The sequence below is a fragment of the Phoxinus phoxinus genome (assembly GCF_949152265.1).
Source record: "Phoxinus phoxinus genome assembly, chromosome: 1".
Lineage (NCBI taxonomy): Eukaryota > Metazoa > Chordata > Actinopteri > Cypriniformes > Leuciscidae > Phoxinus > Phoxinus phoxinus.
In genome coordinates, this window is record NC_136876.1 from 12,449,717 (window position 1) to 12,470,968 (window position 21,252).

Genomic DNA, 21,252 nt, shown 5'->3' on the forward strand with positions numbered 1-21,252 from the left:
TGCATAAATTATATTTAGTAGTAGTAGCCTACAAAGTATCAATATGGGTTTTTCAGTGACCGATTATTTAAATTAGCATTCTGTTCCTCACAAACTTGAACCTTTTGTAACAACCTTGTGGACCAGCCAGATGCAGGCTAATGGACAGATTCAGTTTAGATGATCAACTTGTGTTAGTGTGACATTTGCTAACATGTGTAGTTGATTTGTGTATGGACGATAATTTTGTTGTTCTGTTTAGAGACATTTGTTTTTTGCACAATATGTGACCAGAAGGGATTCGGTGGAGAGCAGAAACATTGGGAATAAAAGTGCTTTGTAATAAAACTGTACTGTGATATTAAAATTGCATTCTCTGTATACTTGAGATATATATAAATATAAGTAATATATTTTTCCAAGTCATACATTTGTATGAAAAAATAAAGATACACAATATTAACAAAACTTCAGATGGTAAACATATTTGTGTGTGTGCATTTATGTGTATATGTGTTGTCCTTATGTCTAAGTTCATAAATGTGAATCAGTAAAAATACTGTACATTTTATAGAGGATTATTATTAGAGCGGAATGGAAATTAATGTTTCTTGGCATTTTCTTGATTGAAAATATGTAGTGTTTAGGCCTTCATCTTTTATTATGTAGCAAAATTGTGTTTAGCTCTTCAATTCCCAAACTTTTTCCTGAAACCCTTTAACCTAAAATATTTACTTGAAAGTAATATTTTAATAATTTAACAACATTTGCATATTTTTAATGGTTCTCTGATGTATAAAGTGCAGTTTAACTACATCACCTTTTTTTTGCAAGTGTTGTATTCTGATTTTATAATAAAAAAAATGTAATGATCATTTAATTAAAGCTGCAGTCCACAGTTTTTCCTCTTTGTCGCCATCTTTACTTGCAGTAAATCGCTCTGATTAAATCTAACGATCGCTTATCAGTCAAACCGTGCAAATGATAATTTGTTCTCAAATTTTTTATGTTAACAACATCAATGGGTCATTGCATTTTACAACGGGTGAATCTCCAGTTGTCACTGGTGATTGTTGTTTGAACCTTTCTGGATCTGCTATCAAATTAATAAGTTTGATTATATCAAGTGCTGTGAGAAAAGGCTATAAATTTCCACCTCCAACATCCTCACACGCAATATAGCCTACTAGCCAAGACACCTTCTTTATGTGTGGACAGATGTGACGTAATGACACAAAGACATGCTCGAATTTCCCGCGGAACAAGCTTTGAACACTGGCTGGTTATGTACTTTGCTCACAAAATTATTTTTGATCATTTTTAACCCAAAAAAGTTACGGACTGGAGCTTTAAGCTTAAACTCACAAACCCCCTGCAGTTCCCTCGCAAACCCTCAGGTGTTCACAAACTCCACTGTAGAGTGTCGACATCAAGTAAACTAGACTTATCTCTATCTTTCAGAGATAGATTTTTACTGTAGATATTCACATTTCCTAGTTAGAAATACATAGACATCCCAGAGACAGTCGCTTTAGGTATGAAATAGTATCTTTTATTGTATATGAAGTCCAAAAATCAATTCCGCCCATTCATCAAGATGAATCAGAAAATAAAAAGTAACTAAAAAAAAACATGTTAAAAACAAAGACAGGAAAAAAAAAATAAACACTTCTGCATGACATAAAAGGCTCCAGAGATTATTTATCTTATATATATGGGTATGGAAAAAACCCTAGAATCAAAAGTCCCTTGCTATACAGCACTTAAATCTGTTATCATTGTTGAGTGTTGTGGTTTTATTTTTTGGAGAAGTTGTAGCTGGAATAGGATGGAGCGTCTACGGCGTCATTGGAGGCCGCTGGGAGCAGGAGCAGCCCTGTGCTGTGGTCCCTCTTGCATCGAGCCATGGCCTCCTTATACGTGATCTTTTCCTTCTTGATGGGGTCGAGAACATTCTTCAAAAAGGCAGAATCATCCTGAAGTTTCTTGAGCATGGATGCGTCGATCAGTTTTGCCTCAACGGCATTCTGCAGGGCGATCCGACCTGCTCGTTTCGGGTCTACCAGTCCTCCGGTCAGCAGCTGCGCCTCCATAAACCACAAGGCGCTGTCATTAGGGATCCATCCCCGGCGACCAGCTTCTCCCACTGACATCCGCTCTTTGGACACAGGGTCTTCAAAACCAGTAAAGGCCTTTTGGGCACTCAGGAGTTTACTAAGATGGCTGGAATCGATCAATCCACGCTCTGCCGCCTTGTGAATGGAGATCTTGTCCTTCTTGTTCAGGTCCACAATACCTCCAGTGGAAGCCTGAGCTTCCAGAAGCCTCATCGCGGTGTCTTGATCAATCAGTTTGCGTGTTAGGGCACTTCGGACAGACATGCGGCTGTCTGTGGTGAGGTCTAGAATGCCAGAAATCGGGTAGAGTTCATCCCCAATGGTGTTCAGCTGAGAGTGCGAGTTCAAGTTGCTGGTGCTGGAGGACAAGCGGCGGGTCAGAGTGGAGGAGTTGTAGCTGGGGCTTGGTGGAGGGAGCGTCTGATTAGTTTTTATTTGTGTTTGTGTTGTAGGGAAGGGTGCGGATTTCTTCTCCCCTGCAACCAAAAGAGCAAACTCTGAAATGGACATTTTGCTCTCCCTGTAGCGCTGAAGGTCGTACTGGGTCAGTCTGCCATTTTCCATGGCCGTCTTGACGGAGTACTGCTTTCCACTTTTACGATCCTGCAGAAGCATCGTCTCACCGTCAGGACCGGTGGTTGTGATTTCCTCCCAACTACACTCAAGCTCTTGGAGGTGGATGTACTGATTGCGATCAATCAGACCCTCGACGTAGGCGTCGTAGGGTGACATGTCTTTGCCAGTCTCTGGGTCCAGAATGGTGATTTTGGTGGAGATGTTGGTCTCTCTGGTGTTTGTCTCTGTAAGTTGCGATGCCTTTACTTCTTTCTGGATATTTATGATAGTACTTTCCCGCAGGTTGATTAGCTCTTTCACCTCCAGGATTTCTCTCTCCAGGCGCTGGATATCAGTCTCTATCTTGATGCTTTTTTGCCTGCTGACTTGGTTCTTCTCACTCAAGATTTTGGATTGCTGCTGGAAAGTTATGGAGATCTCCTGCTTTTGAGACTCCAGTCTTTTCAACTCCTGGATAAGTTCATTTTGCTCTTTCTTGATTTTATCCCTGTAAGCAATCAAGGTGATTTCTTCTTGAGAGAAATTTGTTCTGGTTGTCTGAATTCGAGTTATTTTGTTGCTGAGCCGCAGAAGTTCTTCGTCTCTGAGGGCCCTGGTATTCTTTACCTGGGCTACTTGGGCTCTAAGGCTTTCTCTCTCTGCCTCCACCGTTGGATCCTTCTCCACCCTGATTATCTCCTTGTGGATGATCCTCTCAACAGATTTCTCTTTGGTCAGGGACTCTATCCTGATTTTGAGGTTTCGAATATCTCTCTCCAGGTGGGAAATGCTGGTACCCTCGTTGTCCATGTGAGTGCGAAACTCAATGATTCGTTTGTCAATTATAGGGTCTCTCTCAACTTTCAAAACCTCCTCAATAACAATCTTTTCCTCAACAGGCATTGGACAAGTCTCAAGTTCATAGATTCTAGCCTTGATTTGTCTCAGCTCTGTCTCTACCAGGATCTTCTTCTGCCGATCCACAAGATCCAGTTTTTTCTCCAGTTCCAGGACTAGAGATCTCAACTGCTGCACCTCTAGTTCCAGCTGTCGACGAGACTTGACAGTCTCTTCCAAAGTCTTGACTAACCTCTCGTGAGCCAGAATCTGACTGGGATCTGTCTGGAGGCGCACAATTTCTTTGACCACGACCCTTTCCTCTGGTTTGTGTCTCTCCATCACAATGTACTTGTTTTGAAGGTCAAACACATTCTCCTCCACTGTTCGGCGCCGCTGAACTTCGTCACGTACATCCCTCCTGAGACGTTCAGCTTCCTTCTCCAGTAGAGGGTCATTTTCATACTTGATCAATTCTTTGGTCACCACTTTGGTCTCCACCTTTGATCTTTCAGTCTTCCACTCATCTCTGTCCTTGCGCAGACGAGTCACCCGACTCATAGTAGTGTCATAGTTGGTCCGCAAAATGGTAAGTTGCTCATTCAACCTTTTAAGTTCTTTGACGATCTCAGGGCTCTTCTCTTCTTTCACCACCTCTCGAGTTACCTCCTTCACTTCGATCTTGGGCTTTTCGGCACGCAGAGTCCTCAGGTCCACCATGATCACGGTCATCTCATTCTCAAGGCTAGTACGGCGTCTGCTTATTTCGAGAAGTTCCTTTTTCAGACGTCTCAGTTCCACCTCCGTCTCAGGGTCGATTCTGTAGATCTCATTGATGATCTCATTAAACTCTACGGTTTGTCTCATGGTCTCCACTTGGCTGAAGCGGTGCTGAAGGCTGGAGAACTCATTTATCAAAATACTGTTCTCGTGGATAAGTTCTTCCAGGCTTACACGGAGGGTCTTGGACTCTTGTAGGAGTTTGGGATCCTGCTCCACCCTCTTCAACTCCTTGATGATAGTTTTTGGTTGTATGGTGGGAATAATCCTCTCCAGGTTATTGATCTGACTCCTAAATTGGAATATTTGATCGTTCAGGTTCTTGCATCTGATAGCCTCATCCGAGATATCGTTCTTCAAGTTAATCACAGTTTTCAGCATTTCCGGGTCCTTTTCCAGCTTCACAACCTCTTTCAGGATCTTTCTCTCTTTTACCACAGGCATCTTGGACTCCAGTACAGTAACTTCTGTTCTCATATGAACTGTTTCACTCTCGTGCACTCGAATTTCCTCCCTTAGTTTGAGTATGAGCTCCCTGATCCTTGCCATTTCCAAATCCAGTTTGGGATCACGCTCAATTTCTGTAAACACCTTTGTCACCAGCTTGGGCTTCACTTCGATAACCTCGTGTTCACGAGTGAAAATCTTTTTGTTGACAATCTCAATTTGTGTGTGCATTTCGGATCGTTTATTGATCTCTTCGGTTATCCTCCTCTTCAGTATTTCCAAGTCGGCCTCCAGCTTCGGATCACGGTAGTAATGCACAGTTTCTCTTTCTTCCACTCGCTCCACACCTCTCCGACTCTTCAGGGACATCATCCGTTTCCTGTAGGTCTCTAGATCATTCTCAGCATGAGTGCGGCGAGACATCTCGTCAGTAAGCTCTCGCTTCAGGCCGTCAAATTCGTCCATGCTTTTCTGCTGACTTTGAAACTGCAGTTGCTGCTTTACCACCACATGGCTCACAATTTCTTCATTCTGTTCATGGGATACAAATAAAGATTCATTCAGATTAAATAAAGACGTTTGTGGTAGCTTTACACCCAATAAATGTAGGTGACCATTCAGATTGCAAATATTGTAAGAAGCATTCACTTTTTTATTCCATTGAATGTTGAAGCTTCTGTACCTTGTTGATGAGGTCCTTGGCTAAGATCACTTGATTCAGGAGTTGATTATTCTGCGCTGACACTTCAGAGTAAAGGTTCACAACATCCCTTTCCTAAAAAGTAATCAATTATACAGATATTTGAAAATGTACGTAAACAATAAGTATATCCTGGTCATTATGGCAAAGCAGCCTACAGTACCTTATTCTCCACAACTTCAGCCAAGGTTAGGTAATCACGATTTTTTGAATTTATTTCTGGCTTTCCCAATGCACTGCGGTATTTGTTAGAATTCATCTCATACTCCTGGAGACACAGAAACAATAGACTATTTGCATTAATGCAACTGACATTTGAAATGTGCAGTGGTGTGACCATGTTGAAGATGGCCAACTCACATTAAGAAGACTCTGCAGTTCACCAGAAAGTTTGACGATCCGGTTTACATCATCCTGCTTTCTCTTGATGTCTTCAACTGCTCTCTGTAATCAAAAACAAATGTACAGAGTAGGTACAGTATTTCACTAAATTCCCAAAATCCAGTGTATATGAGATGTTTAAAGGTGATGCATGTCATTTCGGCACCACTAGTGTCACTAAATAGAATTGCAAAAAAGAGTCAACATACTAAAAACTTAATTATAGTTGTCTGCACTTTTTTCACATCAAAACAATTACAGTAAATGAGATCACCTTTAAGATATATCAAAATAATAATAATAATAAATATTAATAATTTAAGATAAATATTTAAGATACTACTAAGTATTTGTTCAGGCAGGCTTTTACGTGATTTAATGTTTGTTGCTGGTACTGGTTTGATTGTTTAATGTCTTTTTTATGAATTTTGTAAGGTGTCCTTGAGTGCCATGAAAGGCACATTTAAATAAAATGTATTATTATTAATATTATTACTACTAATAATAATAATAATAAATAAAAAGTTAAAATAATTCATTATAATTTAAAATATTTACAAATGCTGTATATAGTTAATATGTATAAAAAAAAATTGAAATTAATTAAAAATGTTAAAACTTGTGGCAATAAAACTTAATACTGACCATTTGAGAGCTTTGCTTGGCACGGACTTGCGACACACTTTCACCAGGCCGAACCTTGTTGTCGGGCATATTGATGAGGAAAGCACTGAGCGATTGGACACCGCTGTGAAATTCCTGGTTCTTATTGACGGCCTCTTGCAACAGAGTTGCCCTGTGAAGAAAAAAGTTTGCGGATGGAGTTCACAAATCTGAGGCATTGCACTTGCCCCAAGGAAACAATAAACAAACAGAGTACACAATAAGAAAAGGGCTCTCTCTATGACCTCTGCTGCAGCTGGCTGTTGATAGTGGAGTAGCGATTCCTCAAGCGCTTGACCTCGGCCTCTTGGTGGCGTATATCAGGGCAGAACTCCTGAAAGCCTTTCTGCAGAGAACTGCACACTTGCTCTGTGACTTCCAACTCACGGTTCAGCTGCTGAATGTCGTCTTTCTTGGAGGAAACGTCTTTACTCATTTTCTAAGGAGAAAACAATTACAGACATCATTACAATGTTTTGAATAAAGGATTGTTTAGAAAGTTGTACCATATCCAAACCGTTTGTGAACGGCCAAAACGCACAAAAAGTTTTACGTTTTTAGTTGAACACGGTGTGATGTAAACAGACCCTAAATCTAAAAAGGAATATGTTTGGGTAACTATTTCCCCGCCATTGACTGAATTTTCCGGCTTTCAGTGTTTTCACTGTTATACAGGAGGGGGCGCTATAACATCTTCTGAAAGAGCACTGAATCTCCTGATCAAAACACAGGAGAAGACGACGCAGAAACAAGCGATCTCATATGTAAGCAGATGCAAATGTGAAAATAACGTGATCATCAACATTAAATAGCATATAAATCGAAACTGCCTAATGTTACTGAATGAAATATATATATATATATATATATATATATATATATACGATATATAGGACTTTGAAGTATTAGGGATGTTGATGGACTCGATCTACTCCAACTATGTTTTGATCATCGTTCTGAATCTGATCTGGATGTAGCCTAGTTAAAAACGATTGTTAAATTGTTGTATTTTATCAGCTTTTTTTGTTGCTTTTTTAATGAAACTTACCCACAATCAAGTGTTGATGAAAAAAGAAGGCATCAAGCTCATATAAAATATTTTTTCGTTTAAAAGCAGAGGCTGTGCTTTCTTTTGATGTATTGCATAATCATACAACAAAATATTCTGGGGGCTATGAAAATGTTGTGACAATTATTGAAAAAAATTCTGGCAGTGGCAGGCAACTTAAAACAACAACAACAAAACGCTGGCGGGGAAAGAGTTAAAAATGACTTAAATTTCTAATTTGGTCTGTTTATCACCCAAATCTATTGTAATGAATCAGAAGACTGAGTATAGCATGTATAATACACTACCATTCAAATGTTTGTCATCCAGTTCTGAATGTTCTTGAATGCAAGGTGTGTGTGTAAGAGTGTGTACCTGCAGCTCTCTGGAGTGGAGGCGGATGGCGTTGGGTTCGTTCATCAGGCCGGTGTCTTCAGCCAGCTGATCCTCGAACCCCGTCAGCACGGCGTTCACCTTCTTGATCTGCTTCTCCAGGAACATGGAAGATGCGGCCCTGAGGAAATAATCCCATGTTTATCCCATGTAAAACCACGCTGTGTCAATTCCTGTGATTTACTGCAAAAGGCATTTTTTCTCACTTCTTGTTGTAGAGATCAGAGAGGGCGGTTATGTCTTCGATCTTGTTGTTGACTTTGCTCAGTTTCAGAGGCAGTGAGGACGTGGTGGGCCCCAGGGGTTTCTGGGATATCAGGGGCTGGATGTCCCGCTGAGCCGATGATTTCTCTGCCTCCAGATTCTTCAGAGTCACGACAAAACTCTAGAGCGATCAAACCAAACAACTGTCAATGTTTTATACCAACAGGTTTATCCACATGAGAGAGATGTGCATTTGTTTCTGATACATCCACCAGCTGGAGTGCCCTTGGTTTCCACTAGATGGCGTTCTCCCTTCTCATTTGCTTTCCCATCATTAAAGGAGCGGTCTGTAAGAATGACTTCTAGTGGTCGAAATAGGTACTGCAAATTCAGAATATCAGAGATCCTTGTTTCCCTCGCCCTTCCTCCTCGGACTCGACGCTCACGCGGGTCGCCAGTCCGAGGACACGCAACAGGAGCGAGTGCAATTGACAATAAAAGCCGAGGAGACGTAAGTTGAGTTGATTTATCCGTGTTTTAATATGCTCTCGTTCATAGAGATTTCTAGATGATACCGCAGCTTTTTCGGTTGTGTGGAATCTGCGATCTCTGACCTAGTTTATTTGCTGGCTGGAATACGCTGTTTTTCCCGCAAACTGGCATCACACAGATCAAAACAAAAAACGAAATTCCAACACTGAACGCACATTTCAAAGTAAAACAACTGGCTGTAGAAGTGTTTCCTAAACATCTGCAAACATACTATGGTATTTTTATGCTTCAGTAGAGTGAAAAAGTTACATACAGCACCTTTAACTACACTTCCCATATCCCATTTCCTGGACCCATCATGGTCTCTTTACTTCCACCTGTGTGTGATGAACTCGTTTGAGTTTTCACACTCTCATTGCGAAGTCTTGTATGCGTCACACTGCATTTCTGAGCGCTCTCTCTTGTCTCCTGTGTTTTTGGTTCTGACCTTCTGCCTGGTTTCCTGTATTTTCCTGTATCTTGGACTCTGTTATTGTTTGGATTGTCTACCCTGTGGTTGTGATCCTTGCCTGTCATATGGATTATGATTGTGGATTAGCCCTAATAAGAGCCGCGTTTGGATCATTATTTGCGGTTCTCACCTCGTGGTCTCTGATTCTGGCGGACAGGTCTCCCACGGGAGCGGCGCGATCTAAAGGAGATCTCATCCGGGTCTGCAGGTCTTTCTCTAACTTCAGCAGGTCTGAGTAGATCTGGTCCAGCCGGCCGTCAATGATGCTGGCCTTCGCGCTGTCGGGAACGGTGGCCACCGCGACTGTTGGGAGAAGAACCAAAAACATAATTTACGACTCAAATTTAATATGATAAATGTCTTATTGTGCAGAAATATAATAATCATAATCTTTCCTCAAAGTATAGCTGGTCGAGCTGCTTCACTACATCACACAGTTATAAATTATCATCACAGACTCATAGGTTTCATAATTCTCTATATAACCAGATAATGAATTAATAACAGATTATACAACTACTGTAAGCATATCCATCTTTTCTCAGATATATTATATCTATTATTCCCAGATAACAACCTCTCAAAACAGAAACACATTACTAATGTTTTTTCTTCGTGGAAGTTTTGCATTTAGTGAGCTAATAAATTATTAAAACTAAGTCGAATCAATATTTTGTGTACAGTTATTTAATTATGCCATCCAGTATCGTGGACTTGCTCTCTCTCGTTTCATACAAACACAGCTTCGCCCATTGAATCAATCAATATTTCGTGTCTAATTATTAACTATTAATGTGGCAAGTAGCCGTGTAATAAGCGGGATATTGTACATCCAGCCGGTTGTTATTTCAGAATAAACCCCTTCAGGCTGATGGAAGGTGTCCTCATCACCCTGTCGGGGGTTATTCTGAGAGAACAACCGTACTAATAAACAGTCAATAAGCCAGTAATGTGCATGATAATAAGCAACTAGTCAAATAGTGAGAATTGGACCCTAATTATAAAGACAGGATTTTATGTAAAGCTGCTTTGAAACTGTGTTTGTATTGACCTTGTTTGACGAACTGCACAAATTCAACGGGTGTCCTCGCCTGGGCCAGCAGAGCCGACCTCGTCCTCTTCAGATCCGAGAAATCCCGGCTCAGACTGAATACAAGACAGGAAACACAGGGATGTTTAAAAGGGAAGCAGCCGGGAGAGAACTGGCAATGGCAATTTTATTTATACAGCACTATTTACTACAACCAGAGTTGACCAATGTGCTTTACAACAAAATGACTAAACCAATAACACAAGGACAATATAAAACTGAGCATCTCAGGTGCTTTGTTACCTGTCCACCTTGTGTATGGCATCTGAATCTGGCGGAGGGATCAGGAAACACACTCCTGGGATGAGCTTGGTCTCTCCCGAGCTGGATTTGACCTGCCAGAGCTCGTCTCTGGGACTGGAGACCAGCGTCACCTTCTCGCCTCTCTTCACAGAGTCCTGCAGAGGAACAGGTTATTGTCATGGACTTTACGAAGATTCAAGCTGATTTCTGGATGACCTTTACATATGAGATTTTCTCCACACCAACATTTCCACATTGGTGTCATTGGTCAGACAAATGGATAGTCCCGCCCCCAAACGCACGCCATTGGTTGAGCCAATGTAGCCGCGTCAGGCTTTGTTCCCTCTCTATAATAATTAAATTATTAAATAGCATGCACAAAGCATAACAAATTATATTGACTTTAGTCATTTCAATGACTTTTTTTAGATCTACATGACTTTTCCAGGCCCGGGGGAAAAAACACACACATGTGAAATTCCCTGATTTTTTCAGGTTTTCCAGGAGGAACCCTGTTTGAGATTACGTCCCTTATTTGTAATTTAACTTTTGTTTTTACTGAACTGCCATATGCAGAAGTAAGCAATTTAAATGTATGCACTATAAAAGACCAAAGCATTTTAAAATTCTGACTTCCTTTGTGGTGTTCAAGCCTTATTTACGGTCACTTGTGATCAGTCGAATGTGTCCTTGCTGAATAAAAGTGTTAATGTCTTTGAAGATGTGTGTTACCTTCTCAGTGGTCCAGTCACACAGGGCGATGGCACTGGTGTGTGTGTCAGCGGTGCGGCGCAGGTGTAGAGGAGCGACGCTGGAGCAAAGATCCCTCAGATTAGACAGACGCTGCTCGTTCCTCAAGACCGACATCTCCTCACTCTGCACACACACACACATTAAATATACTAGACTGTGAACTTTTTACAGTGTGTGTGTGTGTGCGCGTGAGTGAGTGAGTGAGAGTGTGTGTGTGTGTGTGTTCACCTCCAGTTGCAGCAGGATCTCATGGTTGCTCATGTTTTTCAGCTCTGACGGTTCAGTGGTGGATTTGATTCTCTTCAGTGACTCAGTGAACGTCTCCAATTCCAGCTGATACTGAGATTAAAATACACACACAAACATTTCAATAAACACTCGTCTGAACCTCCTGCGCCTGATGTTGGAGTCTGTCAATGTCTCATGAGGTTTTGTTAAGTCGTGTGTGTGTGTGTGTTTGCTCACCTTCTTGTATGCATCCACATTATCCAGGTGTGCGTCCTGACACAGACAGAGATTGAGGAATCGCTGCCACTCTCTCGATACATCTGCGCTGTAAGACTGAAACACACATAAAAATCATGTTAATTTGGCAAATAAATGCGATGAAAGAGTGAGTTAGTCAAGGAGTAAATGAGTGAATGAGTAAGTGTGTGTGTGTGTGTGTGAGAGCGTGTGTGAGGGAGTGAGAGAGAGAGAGTGAGTGAGTGTGTGAGGGAGTGAGTGAGTGTTTAAGTGAGTGAGTGTTTAAGTGAGTGAGTGAGTGAGTGAGTAAGTGTGTGAGTGTGTAAGTGAGTGAGTGAGTGAGTGAGTAAGTGAGCGAGTGAGTGAGTGAGTGTGTAAGTGAGCGAGTGATTGTGTAAGTGAGCGAACGAGTGAGTGATTGAGCGAGTGAGTAAGTGAGTGATTGTGTAAGTGAGTGAGTGAGCGAGCGAGTGATTGTGTAAGTGAACGAGTGAGTGAGTGAGTGAGTGAGTGAGCGAGTAAGTGAGCGAGTGAGTGAGTGTGTAAGTGAGTGAGTGATTGTGTAAGTGAGCGAACGAGTGAGTGATTGAGCGAGTGAGTAAGTGAGTGATTGTGTAAGTGAGTGAGTGATTGTGTAAGTGAGTGATTGTGTAAGTGAGCGAGTGATTGTGTAAGTGAGCGAGTGAGTGTGTAAGTGAGTGAGCGAGTGAGTGAGTGATTGTGTAAGTGAGCGAGTGAGTGAGTGAGTGAGTGAGTGAGCGGGCGAACGAGCGAGTGAGTGAGTGCAGACCTGGACAGCGGATGCTCCCGGGTGTTTGTCCTGAACGAGAGCTCTGGTCTCCTCCTGGAGTTTTCTCACCTCCTTCTCGTGCGCCAGCAGACTGTTGTTCTTAAACCTCTGAAACACATTCATCAACGGATCCGTGTGAAGACCAGATCAACCATCATCATCACTGTTTACTTCAATTACTTCTGAGACGCCACACAATGACAATCACAACTGAATATACTAGAAGTCATGCTGCTAACCAGGTCATTATAGTTAACTAAAACTGAAACCATTTAAAAAGCTTTTGTTACTTTAAATAAGATATATTTTAACTAAAATAAAAGGTTAGTAAAAATATTCTACTAACTATAAGTAACTTTGCGTCTACGTGTCAGTTATCAATCAATAGAGTATTAGTAAACTGTCTGCTTAATATCTGCTAACACTTTATTCTGATGGTCCCTCAACAGACTATCAGTAACTTCAGCACTACATGTCAACTTCTATTCTACTAACCCGAACCTACCAATCTACTAACTACCAGTTTACTATCAGTCTACTACCAGTCTACTAACTACCAATCTACTAACTACCAGTCTACTAACAGTCAACTACCAATCTACTAACTACCAGTCTACTAACAGTCTACTGCCAATCTACTAACTACCAGTCTACTAACAGTCTACTACCAATCTACTAACTACCAGTCTACTAACAGTCTACTACCAATCTACTAACTACCAGTCTACTAACAGTCTACTACCAATCTACTAACTACCAGTCTACTAACAGTCAACTACTAATATACTAACTACCAGTCTACTAACAGTCTACTACCAATCTACTAACTACCAGTCTACTAACAGTCTACTACCAATCTACTAACTACCAGTCTACTAACAGTCTACTACCAATCTACTAACTACCAATCCACTAACTACCAGTCTACTACCAATCTACTAACTACCAGTCTACTAACAGTCTACTGCCAATCTACTAACTACCAGTCTACTAACAGTCAACTACTAATATACTAACTACCAGTCTACTAACAGTCAACTACTAATCTACTAACTACCAGTCTACTAACAGTCTACTACCAATATACTAACTACCAGTCTACTAACAGTCTACTACCAATCTACTAACTACCAGTCTACTAACAGTCTACTGCCAATCTACTAACTACCAGTCTACTAACAGTCTACTACTAATACACTAACTACCAGTCTACTAACAGTCAACTACTAATATACTAACTACCAGTCTACTAACAGTCAACTACTAATCTACTAACTACCAGTCTACTAACAGTCTACTACCAATCTACTAACTACCAGTCTACTAACAGTCAACTACTAATCTACTAACAGTCAACTACCAATCTACTAACTACCAGTCTACAACCAATCCACTAACAGTCTACTACCAATCCACTAACTACCAGTCTACTACCAATCTACTAACTACCAGTCTACTACCAATCTACTAACTACCAGTCTACTAACAGTTTACTACCAGTCTACAACCAATCCACTAACAGTCTACTACCAATCTACCAACTACCAGTCTACTACCAATCTACTAACTATCAGTCTACTACCAATCTACTAACTACCAGTCTACTAACAGTCTACTACCAATCTACTAACTACCAGTCTACTAACAGTCTACTGCCAATCTACTAACTACCAGTCTACTAACAGTCTACTACTAATACACTAACTACCAGTCTACTAACAGTCAACTACTAATATACTAACTACCAGTCTACTAACAGTCAACTACTAATCTACTAACTACCAGTCTACTAACAGTCTACTACCAATCTACTAACTACCAGTCTACTAACAGTCTACTGCCAATCTACTAACTACCAGTCTACTAACAGTCAACTACTAATATACTAACTACCAGTCTACTAACAGTCTACTACCAATCTACTAACTACCAGTCTACTAACAGTCTACTACCAATCTACTAACTAACAGTCTACTAACTGTCTACTACCAATCTACTAACTACCAGTCTACTAACAGTCAACTACTAATCTACTAACAGTCAACTACCAATCTACTAACTACCAGTCTACAACCAATCCACTAACAGTCTACTACCAATCCACTAACTACCAGTCTACTACCAATCTACTAACTACCAGTCTACTACCAATCTACTAACTACCAGTCTACTAACAGTTTACTACCAGTCTACAACCAATCCACTAACAGTCTACTACCAATCTACCAACTACCAGTCTACTACCAATCTACTAACTATCAGTCTACTACCAATCTACTAACTACCAGTCTACTAACAGTCAACTACTAATCTACTAACTACCAGTCTACTAACAGTCAACTACTAATCTACTAACTACCAGTCTACTAACAGTCAACTACCAATCTACTAACTACCAGTCTACTAACAGTCTACTACCAATCTACTAACAGTCAACTACCAATCTACTAACTACCAGTCTACAACCAATCCACTAACAGTCTACTACCAATCTACCAACTACCAGTCTACTACCAATCTACTAACTATCAGTCTACTACCAATCTACTAACTACCAGTCTACTAACAGTCAACTACTAATCTACTAACTACCAGTCTACTAACAGTCAACTACTAATCTACTAACTACCAGTCTACTAACAGTCAACTACCAATCTACTAACTACCAGTCTACTAACAGTCTACTACCAATCTACTAACAGTCAACTACCAATCTACTAACTACCAGTCTACAACCAATCCACTAACAGTCTACTACCAATCTACCAACTACCAGTCTACTACCAATCTACTAACTATCAGTCTACTACCAATCTACTAACTACCAGTCTACTAACAGTCAACTACTAATCTACTAACTACCAGTCTACTAACAGTCAACTACTAATCTACTAACTACCAGTCTACTAACAGTCAACTACCAATCTACTAACTACCAGTCTACTAACAGTCTACTACCAATCTACTAACAGTCAACTACCAATCTACTAACTACCAGTCTACAACCAATCCACTAACAGTCTACTACAATCCACTAACTACCAGTCTACTACCAATCTACTAACTACCAGTCTACTACCAATCTACTAACTACCAGTCTAATAACAGTTTACTACCAGTCTACAACCAATCCACTAACAGTCTACTACAATCCACTAACTACCAGTCTACTACCAATCTACTAACTACCAGTCTACTACCAATCTACTAACTACCAGTCTAATAACAGTTTACTACCAGTCTACAACCAATCCACTAACAGTCTACTACAAATCTACCAACTACCAGTCTACTACCAATCTACTAACTATCAGTCTACTACCAATCTACTAACTACCAGTCTACTACCAGTCTACTACCAGTCTACTACCAATCTACCACCAGTCTACTACCAATCTACTAACTACCAGTCTACTAACAGTTTACTACCAATCTACTAACTACCAGTCTACAACCAACCCACTAACAGTCTACTACCAATCCACCAACTACCAGTCTACTACCAATCTACTAACTATCAGTCTACTAACTACCAGTCTACTACCAATCTACTACCAATCTTCTACCAATCTACTAACTACCAGTCTACTAACAGTTTACTACCAGTCTACAACCAATCCACTAACTACCAGTCTACTAACTACCAGTCTACTAACAGTTTACTACCAGTCTACTACCAATCTACTAACTACCAGTCTACAACCAATCCACTAACTACCAGTCTACTACTAATCTACTAACTACCAGTCTACTACCAATCTACTAACTATCAGTCTACTACCAATCTACTAACTACCAGTCTACTACCAGTCTACTACCAGTTTACTACCAATCTACTACCAATCTACTAACTACCAGTCTACTACCAATCTACTAACTATCAGTCTACTACCAATCTACTAACTACCAGTCTACTACCAGTCTACTACCAGTTTACTACCAGTTTACTACCAATCTACTACCAGTCTTCTACCAATCTACTAACTACCAGTCTACTAACAGTTTACTACCAGTCTACAACCAATCCACTAACTACCAGTCTACTTACAGTTTGCTACCAGTCTACTACCAATCTACTAACTACCAGTCTACAACCAATCCACTAACTACCAGTCTACTACTAATCTACTAACTACCATATACTGTCTATACTGTAGGTGTATGTACTGTAGTTGCCTATACTCCAGAAGTCTATACTGTAGAAATATATAGTGTAGATGTCTATACTGTAGAAATATATACTGTGGATGTATATACACTTTAGATATCTACCGTATACTGTAGATGTATATACTGTAGATATCTATATATATATATGTCTATGTATATGTCAGCATCTCACCTCGTAGTCCATGCGCACTCCTGCGCTGTCCATCATGCGCTCACTCCAGTCTCTGCTGCTGATCTTCTGCTGCTGCTCCGTCAGATACAGCAGCTCTTTACTGCAGCCCTGCATCACGTCATACAGCGACGACAGATGCTGCCTGCGCTTCTCAGACGCCTCCTACACACACACACACACACACACCGACAGCCTCAATTAAACTGTGCAGAGCTTTACTTTTACAGTGCAGTACGAATATAAACCTTTGTCATTTGTGTTGATGTTATTAGATTTGAGAAGGTCTTACCAGTAGGTTTGCGTACTGCTTCTGAAGGGCAGACGAGTTCTTCTGTTCAGAGGAGGACACATTCAAAACCTTCATAATGCACATTCACATACACTCACACATAATATTATAATAACTTTACGAACTTCAAATAAAACCTTGAATGTAAAATTTGTAAAATGAATGCAATGTACACAGCGCGTCTAAATGTTAGTGCATGTGTGTTTATGTACTTGTGTTTGTATGGGTGTGTGTGTGAGAGTGAGTGAGTGAGTGTGCGTGCGAGTGTTTGTGTGTGTGTGTGTGTGAGAGAGAGTGAGTGTGCGTGTGTGTGGTGTGTGTGTGTGTGTGTGTGTGTGTGTGTGTGTGTGTGTGTGAGTGAGTGAGTAAGTGTTCGTCCGTGCATGTACATGGGTGTGTTAGAGTGAGAGTGTGTGTGTGTGAGCGTGGGTTAGAGTGAGAGTGTGTGTGTGTGTACACTGACGTTGCTGCTCTCCAGGGCCGAGCGATACGCCTCGATCTGTTTATGCAGGATATTATGGCCTGCGATCTGTTTCTCCACATCAAACAGAGTCGGACCGTAAGCGTGTCCCTGGATCGACGCCTGAAACACACAGACGTCACACACTGTGTTACAAACACACACTCCATAACAAACTCCTCACAACAACAGAGATGAATAAAGTATAGCTATAGTACTGTATTGGTATACTCTATGCAAGTATGCATGCATTTATTTATTGTTTTAATGTTTCTTTCTTTATTTTTCTTTCCTTCTTTATTTAAAAAAAAAAAAAAAAACAATTATGTATTTAATTTTTGTATTTAGCTCATTTATTTATTTGTTTCATTGTGCCTTCATTTAATGTTTATTTATTTTAATTTATTTATTTCATTATTTATGAATAACTAATATTTAAATAGTTATTTATTAATAACCAATATAAGCATTTATTTAAATTAATTCATTATTTTCAATATTTATTTTAAATCTAATTTTTATTAATTTACTATTTTTTTTTATTTTTTATTTATTTATTTGTTTGTTTGTGTTTTACTTTTTACTTTTTTTTACTTTTTTACTTATTTAATTTGCTTATTTGAATTCTTAAGTATTTGTTTAAATTAAATTTGTATTACTTATTTATTATTTAATTTATATATTTTATTGATTTGTGTTTAAATGTAATCTGTACTTATTTTAATATTTTTTTGTTATTTAAGTATAATATAAATATAAATATTCAAGTTTAAGTAATATAAATACATTTAATTTAATAAATTTGGATTATATTATATAATTGAGATTATATATTTATTATTCTTTTTTTCTTTTTTTTCTCATTTATATGTTTGTGTTTTAATGTAATGTTTATCTATTTAAATAATTTAAAAAAAATACTTATTCTTAATATTTAAGTATCTATGTAATTGTTTTTGTTTTAATGTAATTTTTTATTTATTTACTTTAATCAAAATTTTTTACTAAATTTGATTTATTTACACTTTTTTTTTTACTCTTTCTCTGAACCCAGCATTAAAGCAGCAGATCATGATGTTTTTCTACAGAAGATCAGCAGACGCTGTTCTTCAAGGACCGTCAGGAGCTTCTCCTGTGACTTCAGACTTGTGTTTTCACACTCTTCATGGCACTTGTCAGCGGTGTGTGTTTGTCACCTGTTTGTCAGACAGTAGTTTGATCCAGTCGACGCCGGGTGGCAGGTAGAGCTCGTGAAGCTGCCCGTAAAGATCCCTGTAGGTGCCGCAGTGTTTGGACCAGCGCTCGTGCAGATTACTCACACTACAGACACACACACACACACACACACACAACGTTACTGCTCAGTGCTCGCGTATCAGCGGTGTTGTGTGTAACTCATTACAAGTAACTTGAGTTACGTACCGTAATCAGAAAACTTTTTCAATTTACAACAAAATATCTAAGTTAATTTTTCACATTTATTGACTGACAGCTCTCCTGTCCTCATGTTGAGAGAAATAAAGTGTGTGTGCTGTGTGTGAACATGATGCTTATTGTAGTTCTAGACTAAATGTGAACATGCATTTACTCATCTCACGTGCGCGAAAACATGCAGAATTCCTCAAAATGAATAAAAACAGTGAAATGCAATCTCAGAATTATACGCAAAACTTTTATAATTAACTATATTAAATTACATATATATATATTTATGTATTTAATCTCACTTTATTAACCAATGTCTTTGCTGCTGAGCTTCAATGATCTAATTCAACCATTCTAAATAAGCAAAAATGACTTTAAATTAGATTTAGAAATAAGGGTGTTAAACTTCCTTCTCCTGCGTCCTATTGTTTGTTTCTACTGTACAGGCGTAAATATGCATTTCCTTCAGCCTGAGGCTTGTTCATTTCACGTTTGGTGACAGGGCCTTAACATATGCCAAATATATAACTTTTTTTTTTGTTGTTATTAAAAAAACAGGTGAGGAAGAGCAACGTAAAAGTAATGTAACGCATTACTTTTCATAAAAAGTAACTAAGTAGCGCATATAGTTACTTTTTTGGGGAGTAACGCTATATCGTAATGCATTACTTTCAAACATAACTTTCCCCCACACAGAGCATGATCACGGCAAACAACACGAGGACGACTGTGGGTGTGAGGAGTGTGTGTCAGATCAATCCAGTGATCATCTGATCCACATCAGGACTGAGACCTTGAGCCGATTAAGTGTTAACTTTACTACAGTTGACTTCGCTGATTTACAATTACTTCATTTGAAATGATAATGTTTGATAATGACTTGGCATTTCAAAGATTTAATACTACAGTTAAAAATATTGAATTGATTCAAATCTCTGTGATCGTTTAACCATAATCATGCAACATTTCATTAATTTGGTTTATCATGGGGCATAATTTTATTAATATGCCTTTATAAAATACACGTATTTTATTCATGTTGTAGATATTTATCTCCTTCCTCATCACTACTGAGGAAAATTTAAGTAAAATACCCTAATTTAAATAAAGTGCATTAAAACTTTTAATGTGTTCTGGCCGTTTATCCGCACAACAGTGTTTGGCGGCTCAAGATCGTAAACTTTGAAATCGGTTACAAGGTGCAAGCGTTGAAAATTTTTGAAAAGCGTTATCGTCTCCGCGTAAACGTAAAAAACGCGAATCTGTGAAAACGCTGGCTCATGATACTTGCACATGCGTATCACGTGTTCAGTCTATAGGTATGCAGATGTATCAGTGGTGTGTGTGCGCAGGAAGTGATGTCACTCACTCAAGCTCGATCACGCTGGTCTGCGGGTGCTGGTGTTTCTTGGCTTTGCTGACGTCCATGAAGAGATCCTTCAGCAAGATCTCGGCCTGACACAGGTTCTCCGCGGCCCGACCCTGCTGCTTCAGCGGAGAGCCTTTACGCGCGTTCTCCACATCCTGATCAGAGGAGGAACAAACACACACAGAGCCGGTCAGTGTGTGTGTGTGCTTCTGATACGCCTTTCACGTGAACAGGGTGAACAGCAACGGTCCCAGTACTGAGCCTTGAGGCACTCCATGCTGAACATGTGATCGATGAGATGCCTCTTCATTTACTGCTACAAATCACTAACTGATGTGTGTGTTTGAGTGTGTGTGAGTGTGTGTCTGTGTGTGAGTGTGCGTGTAAGTCTGTGAGACTGCAGCCGCGTTTCCATTAATCTTTAAATTGTGCAAATTGTAACGCGCCTTGTGTCTGTGTGTGCGTGTGTATATAAGAGTCTGCATGAGTGTGAGAGTGTGCGTGAGAATCTGTGTCTGTGTGTGAGTGTATTTGAGAATGTGCGTGAGTGTGAGAATGTGCGTGAGTGTGTGTGTGAGCCTCTGTGTGTGAGTGTGTATTTGAGAGTGTGCGTGAGTGTGTGTGTCTGTGTCTATGTGTCTATGTGTAACATGAGTGAGTGAGTGAGTGAGTGTGTGTGTATCTTGCCTCTGCCAGCAGTTCTTCGGTCAGTAGTACGTTCTTCTCCACCTGATCAGCGTTTTGCTGTAAGCGTGTGATCAGAGTCAGCAGGTCATTCATCTGCGACCTGAACGAGGGAAACATGAGAGACAGTCACCACCACACACACCATCAGTATCATCATCACCCCTGCTCTGTGACATCTCACCTGCTATTGTAGCAATAAAACAGAAATTTACAGCTAAAGTGTGTTTGCTTT

At 39.7% G+C, this 21,252-nt stretch overlaps 1 protein-coding gene across 1 annotated transcript in view; it reads right to left on the reverse strand.

Annotated features, from left to right (window-relative positions):
- Positions 1–1,515: 1,515 nt before the first annotated feature.
- evplb (envoplakin b) overlaps positions 1,516–21,252 on the reverse strand; it is a 23,953-nt gene continuing 4,216 nt past the window's right edge. Inside the window, exons 2-22 of the mRNA XM_079617369.1 lie at positions 21,021–21,120; positions 20,334–20,488; positions 18,736–18,859; positions 17,543–17,662; positions 17,080–17,121; positions 16,791–16,952; positions 12,449–12,556; positions 11,659–11,754; positions 11,422–11,532; positions 11,173–11,316; positions 10,441–10,595; positions 10,159–10,253; positions 9,238–9,410; positions 8,107–8,285; positions 7,883–8,021; positions 6,705–6,898; positions 6,442–6,592; positions 5,776–5,859; positions 5,579–5,683; positions 5,398–5,490; positions 1,516–5,246 (exon numbers count right to left, since the gene is read on the reverse strand). Of these exons, the coding sequence (XP_079473495.1) occupies positions 1,776–5,246; positions 5,398–5,490; positions 5,579–5,683; positions 5,776–5,859; positions 6,442–6,592; positions 6,705–6,898; positions 7,883–8,021; positions 8,107–8,285; positions 9,238–9,410; positions 10,159–10,253; positions 10,441–10,595; positions 11,173–11,316; positions 11,422–11,532; positions 11,659–11,754; positions 12,449–12,556; positions 16,791–16,952; positions 17,080–17,121; positions 17,543–17,662; positions 18,736–18,859; positions 20,334–20,488; positions 21,021–21,120 (6,001 nt within the window). The 3' untranslated portion in view covers positions 1,516–1,775. The remainder of the gene's footprint in view (positions 5,247–5,397; positions 5,491–5,578; positions 5,684–5,775; positions 5,860–6,441; positions 6,593–6,704; positions 6,899–7,882; positions 8,022–8,106; positions 8,286–9,237; positions 9,411–10,158; positions 10,254–10,440; positions 10,596–11,172; positions 11,317–11,421; positions 11,533–11,658; positions 11,755–12,448; positions 12,557–16,790; positions 16,953–17,079; positions 17,122–17,542; positions 17,663–18,735; positions 18,860–20,333; positions 20,489–21,020; positions 21,121–21,252) is intronic.